Source organism: Daphnia magna, linkage group LG7 (assembly GCF_020631705.1).
Source record: "Daphnia magna isolate NIES linkage group LG7, ASM2063170v1.1, whole genome shotgun sequence".
In the NCBI taxonomy this organism is placed as follows: domain Eukaryota; kingdom Metazoa; phylum Arthropoda; class Branchiopoda; order Diplostraca; family Daphniidae; genus Daphnia; species Daphnia magna.
Genome location: NC_059188.1, coordinates 7,402,849 through 7,422,008, shown reverse-complemented (window position 1 = coordinate 7,422,008; position 19,160 = coordinate 7,402,849). Strand labels below are relative to the sequence as shown.

Below are 19,160 nucleotides of genomic sequence, written 5' to 3'. Positions count from 1 at the left end.
TATTATTAGTTTATATTTCTAGATGTAAACAGAATCAAATCTACTTGTATTCAACGTGAATACACTGTGATATTATGAGTTTATACTTCTACATGTAAATAATGCAAACAATGTGAATACACTGTGATATTTATTGAAGAATTATTATTAAGTATAGCACTGAGTCTTATATAAACAGTTAGTGACAGCCTTTTATTGCAGTAACAATTTAATACATAGTAGCAGACATACCAAATTGAAGAGACAGAACACGTTGACTTCCAAAAGTAGACTAGAATAGTTATACAGAGAGAGAGCAGACGTCGACTGCTTGGAACTGTGATGACGCCATCTGGCATTACCGCACCCGTCGGCTCTATATATAGGGGAGAAGCCCTTCCCTCTGGTTCAGTCTCTGTCTGCTCTTCATAGAGCACTGGTCGCAGGTGTATCCAATACACGTTGATCCAAGCCGCATCCTATTCTATCATTCTAAGTTCATCACATGGCGCAGATGGTAATTGTTTCAACGTTAGTACATTTATCGTGACAATTTATTGGTGAATTTCCCGACCAGAGTGATTGTGTACTGAGGTTATGTGACGTCACGACAGTATCGTTTTTGACCGCATGGCTGCGCACGGCACTACCCAGTTGACTCTTGACGCTTGTTTGGCCCAACATTTTGCCAGGTCCTAATTAGTGGTCATCAAAAGGCATCTGACAGTTAACTATTGATTGGAGGTGAAATTCTCGCTTTATCGGTCCTTTTCATGATAGCGATCGTGATCTATGGGCAATTGAGCTGGGTTTTTTTTTTGGAACATTTTTTCGCCACGCGCTAGTCGGTCCTTGTCATGGTAGCAATCGTGATTGATGGGCCACTGAGCGGTGTATTTTGAGTTTTTGTCCTTTTGAGTATTGGTCGGCAACAAGCGTCTGTCTTTTTTCCGAGCTGGAGGAAGTGAGTGAATGGCTTGACATTGGCTGGCTTTGGGGCAATTACTGCAACATGGCGACTACGGCATTCAAGCCGTATGGTAAACCTCCTCCTTTTGATTTAGATGAATACAAAGACTCTTTTGAATTATGGCACAAGAAATGGACAATTTTTCTCAGTTTGTCGACGATTGATTCGGCACTCGACGCAGGTGATCGGGGCTTATAAAAGGCTCATACTCTGCTATCGTGTTTATCAACCGACACACTTCAAGCTGTACTTTCCATGGGCCTCACCGACGCTCAGCTTGACGACCATACGGTTGTCATCGACCATCTCCGTGCTCGTTGCAATGCCGGCCGCAACCGCCACGTGTGGCGCCAGCAGTTCGCCGCCAAAAAGCAAGGCATTCAGCAAGCAGCAGACGATTGGTTGTGCGAGTTGCGTGATTTAGCCCGTAAATGTGAATTTGCCACAGATTGTTGTGCTAGCTGTGAACCGACCCGCATATTAGGCCAACTAATTTTCGGCGTGGAAAGTGACGAAGTTCGTGTTAAACTACTTGAACACGGAGCAACTTTATCACTAGATCAGGCGCTGCCAATTATTCGAACTGCAGAAGCCTCCAACAAGCAGTCGAAGAATTTAAAGACCGGTGATGCTGCGGCAATTCAAGGCGCGACTTCTTCTTACAAGCGTTTCAAACAAAAATCCAGCAATCCGCCAGTAGGTGGCAGCAGTTCAGCAGGCGCAAAATTCGCGGGCTGCTGGAATTGCGGATCAAAGACACGTTGTAAGCCTTTGACGGCCTGTCCGGCCCAAGGGAAAGAGTGTAAAAAGTGCGGCCTACTGAACCATTACTTTAGAGTTTGCCGGAACCCAAAAACAGTTAAAAAACAACAGGGCATTTACATTGACCCCTCCCCTCCGACAGTGGGGGCTTTGAACGCGAGTGATTTAGTGGAACTGGCCGTCAATCCGGAAAAATGGACATCATCGTTAGTGATCAATTTTCTCCCAGATACAGGTGCTGGCCTAGACGCCATCCCAGAATCCCTCTACAAGCGGAAGTTAAGCAAGGTGGCGCTGCAAAAAGGTGTACAACCAGTTACAGCAGTTGGGAGCCCGATTATCAGCATTGGCGTGTTTAGTGCGGTTATTGTGTGGACGACACGTGACAAAGTGTCCCGATCAGTAAACACCGCCGTTCACGTGTTGCGCGAATTGAAGCAGCCAGTGTTGTCCAAAAGGAGCCAACAGACGTTGGGAATGCTTCCAGCCGCCTATCCGCATGCATACGTTGGAATGGTGGCGAGCACGCCACCTACTGACAGACAACGACAAGCCGACCTCAAAACTCTCATGAACGAATGCCCGCGGATTTTTGACGGAACATGCCACCAGATGTCGGGACCACCATGCCATTTCCAGTTGATGGAGAACTCGCAGCCTGTGGCAATGAGGGGCTCTCGCCCAATATCCTTCCCTTTGCTGCCAAGAGTTAAGGCAGAGTTGGACAATCTCGAATCTGCTAACATCATCCGAAGAGTGGTAAAGCCCACAGCTTGGGTACATCCGTTTATATCTCTTCCGAAGAAAAATGGTGACATCCGTCTGGTAATCGACTTTCGTGAGTTGAACAAGTGCATAATTAGGCCAAATTTTGAGACGGCCACACCTTTTCAGGCAGTGCGCACCATTCCGCCCGGAATGAAATTTTTTACAGTCATTGATGCGCTGAAAGGGTATCATCAGGTACCGCTAGATGACGAATCGATCGACCTGACAACATTTTCTACTCCCTTTGGGCGATATTAGTACCTTCGTCTTCCGTTCGGCGTCTCGCATGCAGGTGACGACTACTGCCGTCGAGTGTCGGAAGTGTTTGATGATCTCCCGAATTGTCGACGCATCGTTGACGATATTCTCGTATACTCCGCAACATACGATGAGCACATCGAAGCGGTACGAGAATTATTCCATCGAGCAGCAGCTCACAACGTTGCCATCAACACCACCAAAATAGTGTTCGCCCAGCCCGCTGTTACTTTTGGCGGTTACGTCGTCGATGCTGACGGTTTTCGCCCGGATCCAGAGCTCACCCGAGCTATCCGCGAGTTTCCAACACCCGGCTCGATTACAGACGTCCGTTCATTTTTTGGACTTTGCCAGCAAGTTGGCAATTTTTCTGACCAGCTGGCCGCTGCATTAGATCCATTATCCCCACTGCTCAAGACTGGCTACACATGGGAATGGACCACTCAACATGAAGAAGCTTTCACGGCAGCAGGAACACTCTTGTCTACCGTTCGTGATTTAGCGTTTTACGACCCAAAGCGCCCGACAAGTCTTCATGTTGATGCATCACGGCTTAATGGACTCGGATTTTTACTAAAACAGCTCGACGATTCAAAAGTGTGGCGTGTTGTGCAAGCGGGATCTCGTTTTCTCTCTAGTGCTGAAACACGTTATGCCATGATCGAACTCGAGTGTTTAAGTGCTGCATGGGCTATGAATAAGTGTCGTCAGTTTCTTGAAGGACTTCTTTCGTTTGAATTAGTGACGGACCACAAACCATTAGTGCCCATTCTGAACAGTTACGCTCTAGACAAACTAGACAACCCCCGTTTGCTTCGTTTACGCCTTAAGATGCAGCGCTACTCATTTATTGCTCGTTGGGTGCCCGGAAAACAAAACTCCGACGCTGATGCCCTCTCTCGAGCGCCGGTTGATAAAGCAACCACTAGTGATGAACTGGCTGAAGGATTGCCATCTTTTCAGGGAAAAATTGCTCTGATGAGTCTTTCCGGCAATCAGCTATCACAAACTGATCCGAATCTCGACCCAGTGTTAGAAAAGATTAAGTGTGCTGCAGCCATCGATCCGGTTATGGTAAAACTGAGAAATCAAATCATCTCCGGTTTTCCAAACGACAAGTGTAATTTAGACAGTGACTTGCCTCCCTTTTGGAGTGTAAAAGAACGTTTAGCAATCGATGACTCAGGTGACATGATTGTAATGGGACCTCGTGTCGTTATTCCGCATTCTATTCGTGCAAACATCCTGCGTGATTTAGTGCAGATGCACCAAGGTGCAAGAAAAACACGTCAACGAGCCCGTTTATCGGTATACTGGCCGAACATTGATAATGACATTGTGAACGCCACCAGAAATTGTAAAACGTGTACAAAACATCTACCTTCACAGCAACCAGAGCCGTTTCGAGTCCGTCCACCAGCAACGCGTCCGTTTGAACAAATCCATGCGGATCTAGGCGAAGTGAATGGCCGCCATTTTTTAGTGATGGTGGATTCATTCAGTGGTTGGCCTCATGTGGTTGCATTTCGTGACAGAAAAACAACAGCACACAATGTCATTGGCCATATCCGTAATTTTTTTTCTAGCATAGGAGCTCCAGTCACCTTTTGGTCCGACAACGGGCCGCAGTTTGGTGCAGCAGAGTTTCAGCGTTTTCTCACGGATTGGGGGATTACTTCCCTCATGTCTTCACCATATTATGCTCAATCCAATGGCCGGGCTGAAGCAGAAATCGACTCAATGAAGACGCTCATCCGTGGATCATGGACAGCTGGCGCATTTAACGAAGAGAAATTCGCCAAAAGTATCCTGCTTTTCCGAAACGCGCCGCGATCTGGTGGAGCAAGTCCAGCACAGTTGAGTTTCAACCGTCCGGTGCGTGACTGTCTACCAGCTCATCGACGCTCATTCGCACCAGAATGGCAAAAAGCAGCCGATGTACTCGAGAAACGGGCGAGACGGTCCAAGGAGCTGCAAATAGCTCATTACAACAAGCATACGCGGCCCCTCGCCCCCGTTTATCATCGGCAACCATGTCCTGATCCAGCATCCCATCAGTAAGCTGTGGTGTACCCCCGGAGTAATCGTAGAAGTCGGCCATCATCGAGACTACCTCATCAAGACTCCAGCCAGGCGGATTTTTCGGCGCAATCGGCGTTTTCTTCGCCCTCGCGTACCCGTATTTCCAGCTACTACACCAGCTACTACACCAGCTACTACACCAGTCCAGCCGGAAGTCGTTCAACCGCCGCAACCGGAACCAACCGAGCCACCGGAACGAGAGAATCCTGCTCCACCGGTACAAGAAAATGCTGTTCCACCGGTGTTACGCCGTTCAACAAGGAAAAAACAGCCGCGGCGCCACTTCTTCCCAGCCGAGTGGACACAATAACACCCATCCCAGTCTCATGTTTACTTATTCATGGCTATGTGTGTGTTGTGTGTCCCCAGTTATTATTTTTCCCTAACATGTTTAAAAAGCAAAGTTAACAATGTACGTTATCTTTGCTCATTGAAAGGGGCGTGTGATGACGCCATCTGGCAACACCGCACCCGTCGGCTCTATATATAGGGGAGAACCCCTTCCCTCTGGTTCAGTCTCTGTCTGCTCTTCATAGAGCACTGGTCGCAGGTGTATCCAATACACGTTGATCCAAGCCGCATCCTATTCTCTCATTCTAAGTTCATCACAGGAACGTGTTTAGTTTCGACCCTCGGGTTAGTATTAAACAGCAAGGTTGTCATTTGGTTTGCCAATAATTCCAACACCTCCCCTCAAACGAAATGCCCGGGCAGAGGTTCCATAACTCCGACTTTTTCTCGCAAGTTGTTGAAACGAGGCCTTGGTAGTGGTTTTGTGAAGATGTCCGCCACCTGATTTTCAGAGCCCACAAATTTGATATCAATCAAACCATTGCTTTGCTGCTCCCGTACAAAATGATATTTAACATCCACATGTTTGGTGCGTTGATGAAACTCGGGGTTTTTTGTAAGACGAATAGCACTTTGACTGTCGCAAAATAAAGGAATTGGGCCAGTCTCTTTTCCTGTAATCTCGTGAAGTAGCAACGATATCCAGTTAGCCTCTTTAGATGCGTCACAAGCCGACATATATTCAGCCTCTGTAGTTGACAAGGCCATACATGACTGACGTCTGCTTGTCCATGACATTGGACCTCCATGAAATAGGAACACAAAACCGGTGGTGGATCGCCGCTTATCAAGGTCTCCGGCGTAGTCAGCGTCGGCATATCCGGTGATTGAACTTGTGTTGCTTGGATGAAAACAGATACCATGGCGTAAAGTCCCGGCGAGATAAGATAGGATTCTTTTGATGGCGCTCCAGTGAATGAGGCCAGGATTCTGGCAGTGTTGGGCCACTTGGCTGACCGCGAACGCAATATCGGGACGAGTCATCGTCATGATATACATTAAGAATCCCACTGCCTCTCGGTATGGAACTTTTGCCATTGTTTCCATTTCTTCGTTGTCTTTAGGTCCCATGTTTGAGCTGAGTCTCGTACCAGGATCTGCTGGAATTAGCTTCGGATTGCATTCTGACATTAAATTTTTCAAGAACAGTGGTCGTGAAGTGCGTCTGAGTGAGAAAAAGTAGGTGTTGATTACGATCCCTAAAAATATTGAGACCAAGAAACCGATCAACAGACATTGTCCGCATCTCAAACTCTGTTCGTAGGTGTTCCAGGATGTTGTTGAGTGAGTCCTCCTTGTTACTGCATATCAGTCCGTCGTCAACAAATATGACCACTAGGGTAAACTCCTCCCCTTGACGACGGAAATATACACATGGGTCAGATGTAGAGCGACTTAGTCCAAACTTTAGAAGAAATTCATTGAATTTCACGTTCCAGCACCTTGGTGACTGCTTTAGTCCATATAGACTCTTCACAAGCTTGCAAACTTGATTCTCCATCCCTTTGGCAGCAAAACCTTCAGGTTGTTCCATGTATATTTCCTCATTAAGATGACCATAAAAGAAGGCTGTTTTTATATCTAGTTGAACCATGTTAAGATCAAGAGCAGCCACGAGTCCAAGTACAAGGCGTAGGGTGGTATGTTTTACTACGCGGGAGAAAGTTTCTTGAAAATCAATACCTTTCCTATGTGTATATCCCTTGGCTACTAACCGAACCTTGTAGCGTTCGGGAATGTCGTTATGGCCGGGCTTAATTTTGAAAATCCACCGACACTTTATGGCTGTACGATTTTCTGGAAGATTCGTTATGGTCCATGTTCCATTCTTGATTAACGACTCGTACTCTTCTTGGATGGCTTCTTTCCAGAATTGAGCCTCTTGAGAGGACAGAGCTTCATTAATAGTTTGGGGTTCAGTTGTTCTGGACGCCAGTGATGTCAAGCCAGATATACCTTTGTACTGTTTGTACTTCTCCGTGTATGTTGGTGTGCGCTGTGATCTGCGCGGCGCTGGAATTTCTTCTCTTGGATCTGTTTGTCTGGCCGATGACAGGAGTTCTTCTTGATCCCATCCATGGAATCCATCCGGTTGGATTTCTGATTCATCGCGAACATCCATGGATTCGTCTTCTACTTCTGGCGATTTCATTTGGGTTTCTTGAGTTGGCCTGGGTAGTTCCGGTGTTTGGTTTAAGTTATTCACGGAAATTTGTGGTTTTGACACTTGGTGTGACTGAGGCTGAGCAGTGTTAACATCTCCATCTGCAACTGGATAGTCAAAATGATAGCTTTTTACCTCTTGTTGTGATGCACATGAAGATTTCTCATCGAATATAATGTCTCGGCTTATGATAATTCTTCGGGCGACTTTGTCCCAGGTACGATATGCCTTGGATGTTTCACTATACCCTACAAAGATGCACTCACGTGCCTTAGCATCCAGCTTTTTTCGAGTGGCATCAGGAACATGGACAAACGCTGTGCATCCAAAAACACGTAGTTGTGAGACGTTGGGTTTCTTGTTAAACCAGAGTTCATATGGTGTCTTCTCCGATGTACTTGTCAAGGATCGATTTAATACATAGGTGGCGCACGATATCGATTCTCCCCATAGCTCGACTGGAACTTTCATGGCATACATCTGACTCCTAGCTGCTTCCATGAGAGTCCTATTGGCCCTTTCCGCTACTCCATTTTGTTGAGGTGTGTATGGTGCAGTGGTTTCATGGCGGATGCCGGATTTCGCTAACCAGTCAGCAAGGGTTTTGCCAAGAAATTCTCCACCATTGTCTGACCGGATTGTCCTCACCTCTTTGCCTGTTTCATTCTTTACTTGAGCTACAAATAGTTGTAGGACATCTGGGAGTTGTGACTTCAGCTTGAGTAGTCGAGTAACACACCACCCACTAAAATCATCCTTAAAGACAGAGAAGTATAGAGAGCCGCTTGGGGTGGCTACTGACATTGGTCCACAGATGTCAGTGTGAATCAATTCTCCAACTTGGCTCGCTCTTGTTCGTCCGGGTTTGAACGAAAGTCGATGCATTTTTCCAAGTGTGCATCCGTAGCACGGTATAGATGGGTCTACGTTGTTGTTGACCGCTCCGAGTCCATTAGCACAGCCAGTGGACGCCATCTTGAGGATAGTATTGTGATTTAGATGAGCGAATCGTTGGTGCCAGGTAGAGAGAGATTCCACCTTTGCTGTAACGAGTGCACAGCTTTGTGGGGCCTCCTGTGCTAGTATGTTGAGATGATAAAGTATGTTTCCTACTCGTTGGCCTTCTATTTCTGCTCTTCCTCCCCTCGAAAATCGAACCGTTTCCCCCACGAACAGAACTTCAGATCCAGTGCTCGTTGCTGACGCGATGGAAAAAAGGTTCGTCCCAATGTCTGGCACGTACAGAACGTCCTTGATTGTAGCCCGAAGAGATTGTCCATTAACTGTGGAGACAACATGGATGTTTCCTTTTCCTTGGACAAAAAGCTTTACTCCGCCAATACCGGTGACAGCCCAAGTGTTTGGTTCAATTTGTTCGAAGCTGTGTAGTGTTGGCCGTTGATCTGTCATATGATGAGTGGCGCCGGAATCAGCATACCAGTCATAAGACCGTCTTGCAGAGAAGCAAATACTGGATGAGTACCCAAAGTCTTGTTGTCTGTTGTTAGGTTGTTCTTGAGATTGAGTTTGATTTGTCTCGGCTCTTATGCGCTTCCGACAAACTGCTATTACATGGCCTGGAATGTTACAGTAGTGACAAACAACCCAGGATCGTCCATTTCCACGTCCACCACGATTTCCTCTTCCATTTCCGCGATATGCCCCTCTGTAATTTCCACGGAAACTCCCACTTTGAGCAGCAAAGTGATGAAAGCCATCCGATGTGCGTGGTTGAAAAGGTGGAACCAAATTTCCAGCAAAGTACGCAGCATCCAGTGGATCAGCTTGCCCTTTGTTGTACGGCTTAGTCATTTTCTCTTCTTTGATAAGCCGTGACGTCAGGTTTGTGATTGTCTTTTCTTCTGATGCTACGCTGTCCCATGCTGAATGAAAATGTCGAAAACTTGGAGGCAGCGACATAATTATCTTGGCCATGATTTGTAAATCCGATACAGGGGAATCTAGATCTTTGAGCTGTGCTGCCATTTGTTCAACAGATGCAATGAACGCCATTACTGTTTGACCTTTAAAAGATATATAATAACAATCAGTTACTGTGTTTTGTTTTTTTTTTTTTTTTTTAACTGGTTGAAACTTATAGTCAAAGAATTTAGCCATCAGCAGATGTTTGTTCTCTATAGCGACCTCTGCATACTCAGTCAGAATTCTGTTCCACATCTCACATGCTGTTGATGTGACACCCGTGAAGGGTTGATTTTTGTTCTGAGCTGATAGCTGAATAAATGCTGAGCCTTGCGTTCACATCTTTCTGTTTCCAGGCCAATATGAGGTCGTGGTTGACCACTTCTCCTGTTTCATCCAATATCTAGATAGTTGAATATAAGATCTTTTCAGTAAATTGTTTGTAACAGTTTCACGTTTGAATTTGACTGAGCACTGTGCCCGCATCACTTGTTGTTTTTAAGTGGATATATACTAAATAATAACTGAGCCTTTTGCTCGTATCACTTGTTGTTTGTAAGTGGATATATACTAAATAATAACTGAGCCTTTTGCTCGCATCACTTGTTGTTTGTAAGTGGATATATACTAAATAATAACTGAGCCTTTTGCTCGCATCACTTGTTGTTTGTAAGTGGATATATACTAAATAATAACTGAGCCTTTTGCTCGCATCACTGTTAGTAAGAGAAAAAGTATCTTTAAAACAACTGAGTATCAGACTCATACTCTCATCACTTTCGTGGGATACTGAAGAAATGAGTTGTGGCATAGGTGGTCATTACAGGAATATGTTTTTACCTTTTCGGGTTCAGTTTCAATTCCTTCCACCACTCGTGTGTACCCTTTCTTCTCCAAGTACATCCATATTCCATATTTCCACGACGGAAAATTGGTCCCATTAAACTTGTCAATATGATCAGTGTCTTTAGTCACGTTAGCGTTCGCCATGTTACTATATGGAGGGAGAGAAAAAAAATTATAAGGTATACATGTGTAATCGTTGCGAACATCTGGGCCCATAACCTATTGAAGAATTATTATTAAGTATAGCACTGAGTCTTATATAAACAGTTAGTGACAGCCTTTTATTGCAGTAACAATTTAATACATAGTAGCAGACATACCAAATTGAAGAGACAGAACACGTTGACTTCCAAAAGTAGACTAGAATAGTTATACAGAGAGAGAGCAGACGTCGACTGCTTGGAACGTGTTTAGTCTCGACCCTCTGGTTAGTATTAAACAGCAAGGTTGTCATTTGGTTTGCCAATAATTCCAACAATATTATGAGTTTTTACTTCTAGAAGTAAACAGAATCAAATATACTTGTATTAAATGTGAATACACTGTTATATTATGAGTTAATATTTCTACATGTAAACAGAATCAAATATACTCGTATTCAATGTTAATGCACTGTGATACCATTAGTTTTTAATTCTATTCGTAAACAGGATCAATTATACTTGTATTTGATGTTAATACACTGTGGCATTATGAGTGTGGTGAACTAAAAGGACACCAGGGAGAAGCTGGCAACCGGGCCGAGGAGAAAGGACGGCGGGCTTTAACGTTTTTGGGGGTTGGGCAGTTGTGCATATATGTGTCTGGCTATAGGCATGAAGCTCAGTCTGGAATATACCTGATACCATAAAGGAACTCGTACTTTCCAGTTATTCACTTATTCCGTGCGCAACTAGTGTGTCACATTTGGTGCCGAAACCCGGGAACGCTCTCCATTTTTTTTTCTCATTATTGTACTCAGTTTGCTTTCGGCAAAAAAAAACAAAAAAAAACGCCCCTTTCGCTGTCAAAATTCAATTGTTCAAAATTCGTATGATTGACTCTAACTGGTAAACAGCGTGATAAAATTCGTTTTTTAATTCGTTTCGTAAATTCGTGTTTTTTTAATTTTCGACCATAGAGTTAATGCAAACCCTGGCTTACGTCAGAGAGTAGACGAACGTGTTTATCGATTTTCGTTTGGAATTTGAAACGGTAGTTCGTTCGTGCTATAATTCGATTGAAAGTCGGTTATTATAAATATTTTCCTTTTAGACACGTAAAACCATCACTTTTCTGACAATGTCGTCGTCAGAACCATCAGGAAATGAAAATGTCAACAATTCCTGTCAGCGAGTGGTCCGACCCAAGCTTAAACCTCGACCTAGATGACCTTCCTATAGAAAGAACGCTAGGCATGATTTGGAATTGTCAACTAGACACTCTCCAGATAAAAACGCGTATGGTCAGAACAGTTAACACGAAAAGAGATATGCTTGCAGCCATGTCCAGCATTTTTGACCCCCTTGGAATCTTATTGCCAGTCACGACGAAGGTAAAAATCTTGTTTCAAGAAACCTGGAGAATCAACGTGGGCCAAGACAGCGTAATAGGATGGGATGAAAGATTATCCACCACTATCAGAGACAAATGGCGAAAATGGGCGGATGAACTACCATTATTGAACACGCTGACAATTCCACGCTGCATCTTCTCAAAATCTCATTACAAAGGTACCAATTCGATCACGATTCATGTTTTTAGTGACGCATCTGCGTCTGCGTTTGGTGCTATCGCGTACATGTGGACCACAAACGGTAATGAATCGGACGTCAGCTTTCTGATGGCAAAGGCAAGAATTGCACCAATAAAAAAGGTGACGATACCAAGGTTAGAGCTGCAAGCCGCAGTACTGGCCATAAGGCTAGCAACCACGCTGAAATCAGAACTCCGAATCAAAGTTGACTATAAAATATTCTGGATAGATTCTGAAATTGTTCTAAGATGGATTAATTCAAGCCATTGTCTGTATTCAGAATTCGTATCCAACAGGATTAGCGAGTTGTTGGATAAATCGTCACCGGACCAGTGGCGCTTCGTTCCGGGTGAGAAAAACCCAGCTGATTATTGCACGCGAGGGATACTTCCATCATCCTTCGATCGGCACCATCAATGGCTAACTGGTCCGTCATTTCTAAGACAGCCGGAAGAAAAATGGCCAACAAAATTACAACTGAAAGAAGATGGTTGTGACGACGGGGAATTCTTGCCAGCTCAACCGTTCATTTCCAATATTAATGTTAATTTCTCCGAAAATAATCAAATTTCTTCTCTTATCAAAGAACTTCCTTCCCTAACGGATCTGGAACGCGCCGTGGCATCCATCCAAATAAAAGAAAGCGTCAACCCGGATCGTGAAATAGGTGTAGACGAGCTCGAGGCTGCCCTTAACACCTGCATTCTGTTGGCGCAAGAGGAATGTTTTGAAAAAGACATAAAATCGCTTCGGTCCCATGGACGTGTCCACAGAATGTCGAGCCTGCTAACCTTGAGTCCGTTCATGGACCCAAGAGGCGTAGTGAGAGTAGGAGGTCGACTAAATCATGCCAACATCCCAGAATGCACGCGCCACCCAATCATCCTGAAGGAAGATCACGTCTTCACTCTGTTGGTGGTGAAACATTGCCATTCGGTTGCCAATCACGCCGGCATTGAAAGAACTCTAGCTGAAGTGCGATCAAGATACTGGATTTTAAAAGGAAGACGGACCATCCGCGGAGTAGTTAAAAGATGTGTCATTTGCCGCAAAGTGAAAGCCAAACCGCAACAACCGATGATGGCAGCGTTGCCAAAAGAGAGACTCGAAGCCTTTTCGCCCCCTTTTACAAACGTCGGCGTGGATTTCTTCGGTCCGATGTACGTCGTGGTGGGTCGGAGAAGGGAGAAAAGGTATGGTTGTCTATTCACCTGCTTTGTAACCAGAGCCGTCCACCTGGAAATCGCGCACAAACTTGACACTGACTCTTTTATAATGGCCTTTCGTCGCTTTATTGCCATCAGAGGCACGCCAGCAGTAGTTTTCAGTGACAATGGAACAAATTTAGTAGCCGGTGAGCGTGAAATGCAAGCCGGGATGGACAATCTGACGCGGAAAGCTGCCAAATGCCCAAAGGAAGAAAAGGACTGCAATCTCGACCACAAGAAGATATCCGAAGAAATGGCTAGAAGACGATTAGTTTGGCGTTTTTCCCCTCCATCAGCCCCCCACTTCGGAGGCGGGTGGGAGAGAATTGTACAATCAAGCAAAAGGGCACTACGAGTCGTACTACAAGATAGGGCAGTATGCGACGAGGTTCTGTTAACCACCTTCGCCGAAGTGACGTCAATACTAAATGGGAGACTTTTAAGCAAAGTGAGCACGGACGCGGACGAGCTTGAGCCGTTAACACCAAACCACTTCTTGCTACTCCGGCCGCATCCGCATATACCACCCGATGAGGAGAAAGCATTCACTGGGCATTCTAGGAGACGGTGGAAACAGGCGCAGTTTATTGTGTACCGATTCTGGAAAATATGGATCGCTGAATGTATCCCGAACGGAATCGAGAGGAAGAAATGGTTCAAGGAGACTCGGCAACTTCAATTGGGTGATCAGGTCTTAATCATCGATGAAAACACCCGACGTGGTGACTGGATATCTGGGGTTGTTACTAAAGTTAACATCGGAGACGGGCAAATTGTTCGCTCGGCCACCGTTACCACAAAAAACGGAACTTACACTCGCCCAGCAGTCAAATTATGTTTATTATAGGAAAATTCAGGTTCATCCTAAACATGCAGTCCAGCAGTCCAGCAGCCAGGCCCGGGCGGCGAGTATGTGGTGAACTAAAAGGACACCAGGGAGAAGCTGGCAACCGGGCCGAGGAGAAAGGACGGCGGGCTTTATCGTTTTTGGGGGTTGGGCAGTTGTGCATATATGTGTCTGGCTATAGGCATGAAGCTCAGTCTGGAATATACCTGATACCATAAAGGAACTCGTACTTTCCAGTTATTCACTTATTCCGTGCGCAACTAGTGTGTCACAATGAGTTTATACTTTTACATGTAAACAAAATCAAATATACTTGTATTCTTTGTGAATAAACTGTGATTTTATGAGTTTACACTTCTACATGTAAATAGAATAAAATATACTTGTATTAAATGTGAATACACTGTGATATTATGAGTTTATATTTCTCCATGTAAACAGAATCCAATATACTTGTATTAAATGTGAATACAATGTGATACCATAGTTTTTTCTTCAATATGTTAACATGATAAAATATACTTGTTTTCAATGTGAATACACTGTGGTATTATGAGTTTATACTTATGTTATGTTATTTATTATGAGTTTATATTTCTTCATGTAAACAGAATCATATATACTTTTAATCAATGTGGATACACTGTGATACCTTGAGTTTTTACTTCTATTTGTAAACAGGATCAAATATACTTGTATTCAATGTGAATACACTGTGATATTACACTATAGGTAAACAGCATCACATATACTTGTGTTCAATGTGAATACACTGTAATACCATGAGTTTTTCTTTCTATATGGGAACAGCATCAAATATACTTGTATTGAATGTGAATACACTGTGATACCAGGAGTTTCTACTTCTATATTGCAATAATTGATCTCTCACGTCTGCCGTGACTAATTTAATGGTACACAAGAGGGAGGACGGGAGCATACAAATGTTGTTAGTCACAATAGAAAAGTATTCTGGTCAGCATTTGCGTGGGTCGTAAATGAATATTTTTTGTTAGGATCCATGAGCCAGTGACGTCGGCTGCCAGGATATGAAGTGATCAAAGGGTAGGAAAGTAAACAAGGATGGTTGGAAGGTTACTTACCGGGATTGGGAATCCATGTCGATGTCTCGTTGCTAGCAGTAGAAATGAAGATGTCGGGGCCAGAAGCGCGGATCGGGGCTGCAATGGGGAGTGGTGGTATACCGGGGAGCACGTACGCATAAAATGAGCGTTTGCCCAAAACGTTTATTTCGTTCAGTAAGCAAGCCCTACAACGGGGAACACAAACAACAACACGCAGCAGTTCCGCCGATTGCTAAAAAGGGACTGTCTCGGGTGACGAATAAGATGTCGGTTTTATACTGCCCCTAGGCTAAGGGACGCTAACGTTGGCGTTTGCCGAAAAAAAGGAAGCATAGGCCACCAGTTCACGCAGAAATGTGGACTCGTGTGGAGGTCAAAAGGTAACGCAAGGCATTGACGCTTCGGTCAAGCGGAAGAAGGTAATAAAAACGATAAGATCGATAGAAGGGGAGAAAAAAAAGGGTCAAGGGAAGGGACAATGGTTTACACAATTCAATATAACACCTTAAGTTAAATGTTTATTTATTTTTATTCCAGAGTCCTTACAATATGTTAACACGATCAAATATACTTGTGTTCAATGTGAATACACTGTGATATTATAAGTTTATACTTCAACATGTAAACAGAATCCAATATACTTGTATTCAATGTAAATACAATGTGATATTATTAGTTTATATTTCTACAAGTAAACAGAATCAAATATCCTTGAATTCAATGTGAATACCCTGTGATATTATGAGTTTACACTGCTACATGTAAACAGAATCAGATGCACTTATATTCCATGTTAATCCACTGTGATACCATGAGTTTACATTTCTAGATGTAAACAGAATCAAATATACTTGTATTCAATGTGAATACACTGTGATACCATGAGTTTTTACTTCTAATTGTAAACGGAATCAAATATACTTGTATTCAATGTGAATACCCTGTGATACCATGAGTTTTAACTGCTATATGTAAAAAGGATCAAATATAATTGTATTCAATGTGAATACACTGTGATACCATGAGTTTATACTTCTACAGGTAAACAGAATCAAATATACTTGTATTCAATGTGAATACACTGTGATACCATGAGTTTTTACTTTTACATGTAAACAAAATCAAATATACTTGTATTCAATAAAAATACACTGTGATAGTATGATTTCATACTTCTACATGTAAACAGCATCAAATATACTTGTATTCATTGTGAATACACTGTGATACCATGAGTTTATACTTCAACATGTAAACAGAATCAAATATACTTGTATTCAGTGTTAATACAATGTGATATTATGATTTTATACTTCTACATGTAAACAGAATCAAATATACTTGTATTCAATGTGAATACACTTAGATACCACAAGTTTTTACTTCTATATGTAAACAGAATCAAATATACTTGGATTCAATATCAATACACTGTGATATCATGAGGTTTTACTTCTATATGTAAACAGGATCAAATATACTTGTATTCAATATGAATACACTGTGATACCATACACATTCACGCATTTATGTTTTCTTACTCGTGTTTTAATTCCTGCCTTATTCTCTAGGAACCACTTTTGGCTTTCTCTTTCATTTACATTCATCCCTCATCCATTTGCATCAACATCACCCGCTCTCAAATACAAACTGTTGAGAAGTAACTTATCCTGGTTACGAGATTTTATTTGAGACTTCAGGTTCCAACAGTGGGAACATTTGGTACTTCGAACCGGAGCTATTGATTCAATTCCATAAGTTTCATCTCAATATAATCTCATCTCGACATAGTTTCTCTCTGCTTACACTTCCAGCCAATTGAGCCATCATCATAGCAGTTCAAGGCTGCCCATTCTTTCAGCAAGCCTTCATCTATCTTCAGCCAATTGGTTCAGCCCATAGCAGCTCACGGCTGCTTATCCTTGCAGTCCATCTTCATCTTGTTCACCATTCGGCCGTTCCGGCCCATTTCTGCTCATTCTTGCAGCCAGCCCTCTTTCTACATTCTACCGGCCAGTCAGGCCTTGTCGCAGTGTACAGCTGCTTATTCTTCCTGTCCAGCTCCCGTCTAGACTTCAACCATGGCAGATAAAGATCCTGAAGATGTCCCTGTCGGTTCAGCGAGAAGGAGGATGCCGTCAGCCGAAGAGATCCATATACGGAAGAAACGAAGGACTTTGCTTCGTCGACAAATCACCACGGCATGCAAGCAGATCATGGCCGCCGTAAACGACCGTGGTTCCCGAGGAGCTCTGAAGGGGTTGATGGCCCATCTCAAACATATTCATCACGAAATCGGTGTCGTCCACACGGACCTTCTAACCGTCGAACCCAACGACGAGGAAGTCGACACACAAGAGGAAATACATTGTACTTATATGAAGGCTGTCGGAGAAGCTTTCGAGAAGGCGGAACTATACTTGTATACTAGGAAAGATGAAGCGGATTCCGTAGCACCTATCAATATTCCAGACGAGGGTTTCCGACGCCGAGCAGAGGGATTAGAAACAGCCAAAAAGAGGGTTGATGAAGCTCGAGCCGAAGCGGAGAAAGCCGAGAGAGTTTTAAATGCTCTCACTCTACAAGACGAAGATCATCATTCTTCAGTCAGTCATCAACGTCCAGTCCAACCACCCGACGCCGGTATGGGACCACAAGATACGTTGCGGAAAACCGGCCTTGCCATACCGCCAGGTGTCAGGACACCACCACTACTCGACGCTTCTAGTGTACCAGATGAATGGATTGACCACTACAGCCGCAGCAGTTTGCCACCGGTCGTCTCGAGTAGGAGTTCACGTTCATCAGTATCCGTCGACCTGGAGGTTTAACACGGGAAAACCCTGGATTGGTTCGTCTGGATCGACATTTTCAAGGCCTTGGTTCATGATACGCCGAAGTCTCCAGCGGAGAAACTCGCCGTCCTGAAGCGATATAAACGAGGAGATTGTCTAGACGCCGGGTATCAAGCGTATTTCGGTGGATTATTCCAGGCAAAGAGCAAGGCTGATAAGAGAAACTAAGTTTTTCTATCAATCTTGCATACAGGAAATGGCCGAAGCAGATACCTTTGATTGGGTTGCCTTTCAACAGTTGAGAAAATTCTCAAAGTCTTGGGAGGAGAGCACACTCAAAGGGTATGGGATTCGTTCCCGCTGCTTCGAAGGGCCAGATGTAGAGGAAGCAAGTATTTTTCACATAAATCGTGCCAGGAATAATTATCGAAAATGTTGCATTGATAAGATCATTGCCCCCAATGGCACTTGCTTATCGACCAAAGAGGAAATTTCAGCAGAAATTGTTGCTCATTTTACAAAAATATTTAAGACTCAACCTTCTCCTGACATACTGGCAGGGTCTGAGTTCCTTGAAGGAGTAAGAGATTGCTTTAAGCCAACCCCAAAACTAACAGCACCAATTTTCCTTCTTGAGATTAAAGCTGCTCTAATAGCAATGAAGTCAAACAAGTCCCCTGGCACTGATGGCATTCCTTACGAGTTTTACGTAGAATTTTGGGGCGTGATCACACCCCACTTCTTGGATATGTTTAATCATATCCTGGAAAGGGAAACTCTGACGTCTTCGCAGGGCCAAGCGGCGATCAGGCTAATTCCTAAGTCTTCGGGACTTTGTGGAATTTCTAATTTTCGGCCAATTTCTCTTTTGAATTGTGACTACAAAGTCATGGCATCTGTCTTAGCGAGACGATTGAGGCAGACACTATCTTCTACCATAGGACCTCATCAAAAAGGTGGGGTACCTGGTAGATTGATTTTTGATAATTTAAGTCTTTACAGAGATGTCATTCAATTCGTTGATGACCGGGGATGTCATGACTCTTCCAACTCTTCGATTCGGGGTATGGGCGTTGCCATTGTTGGAGTTGACTTTGAAAAGGCCTACGACCTGGTTAACAGGGAAGTCCTCTGGAGGATTCTGGATGTTATGGGTTACCCCACCACTTTTGTCCGTTGGTTACAGACTATGTATTCTGTAACAGGAATGTCAATCCTCAACGGATCAGAGGTGGCTGGGGTGATTTATGATATTCAGTCGATTCGCCAGGGATGCCCCCTATCTGTCCATCTCTTCGTTCTATACATTGAGCCATTACTTGTGCGTTTATCTCGAGCTCTCAAGGGTATATCATTGTTTAATGAAAAACTCACTGTCAGAGCCTTT

The 19,160-nt window shown here is 43.8% G+C and overlaps 1 protein-coding gene and 1 pseudogene across 1 annotated transcript; one reads left to right on the top strand and one right to left on the bottom strand.

The window, feature by feature from the left end:
• Nucleotides 1-9,346: 9,346 nt before the first annotated feature.
• Nucleotides 9,347-10,247, bottom strand: LOC116933845 (annotated as a pseudogene).
• Nucleotides 10,248-11,415: 1,168 nt separating this feature from the next.
• On the top strand, nt 11,416-13,893 carry LOC116928633. Its single transcript, XM_032935734.2, has one exon. It carries the CDS (start codon nt 11,416-11,418, stop codon nt 13,891-13,893), a length of 2,478 nt encoding a protein of 825 aa, XP_032791625.2.
• The last annotated feature ends 5,267 nt before the right edge of the window (nt 13,894-19,160 follow it).

Coding starts and splice junctions, on each gene's coding strand:
- LOC116928633 (XM_032935734.2), top strand. CDS start 11,416: ATGTCAACAATTCCTGTCAGCGAGTGGTCCGACCCAAGCTTAAACCTC.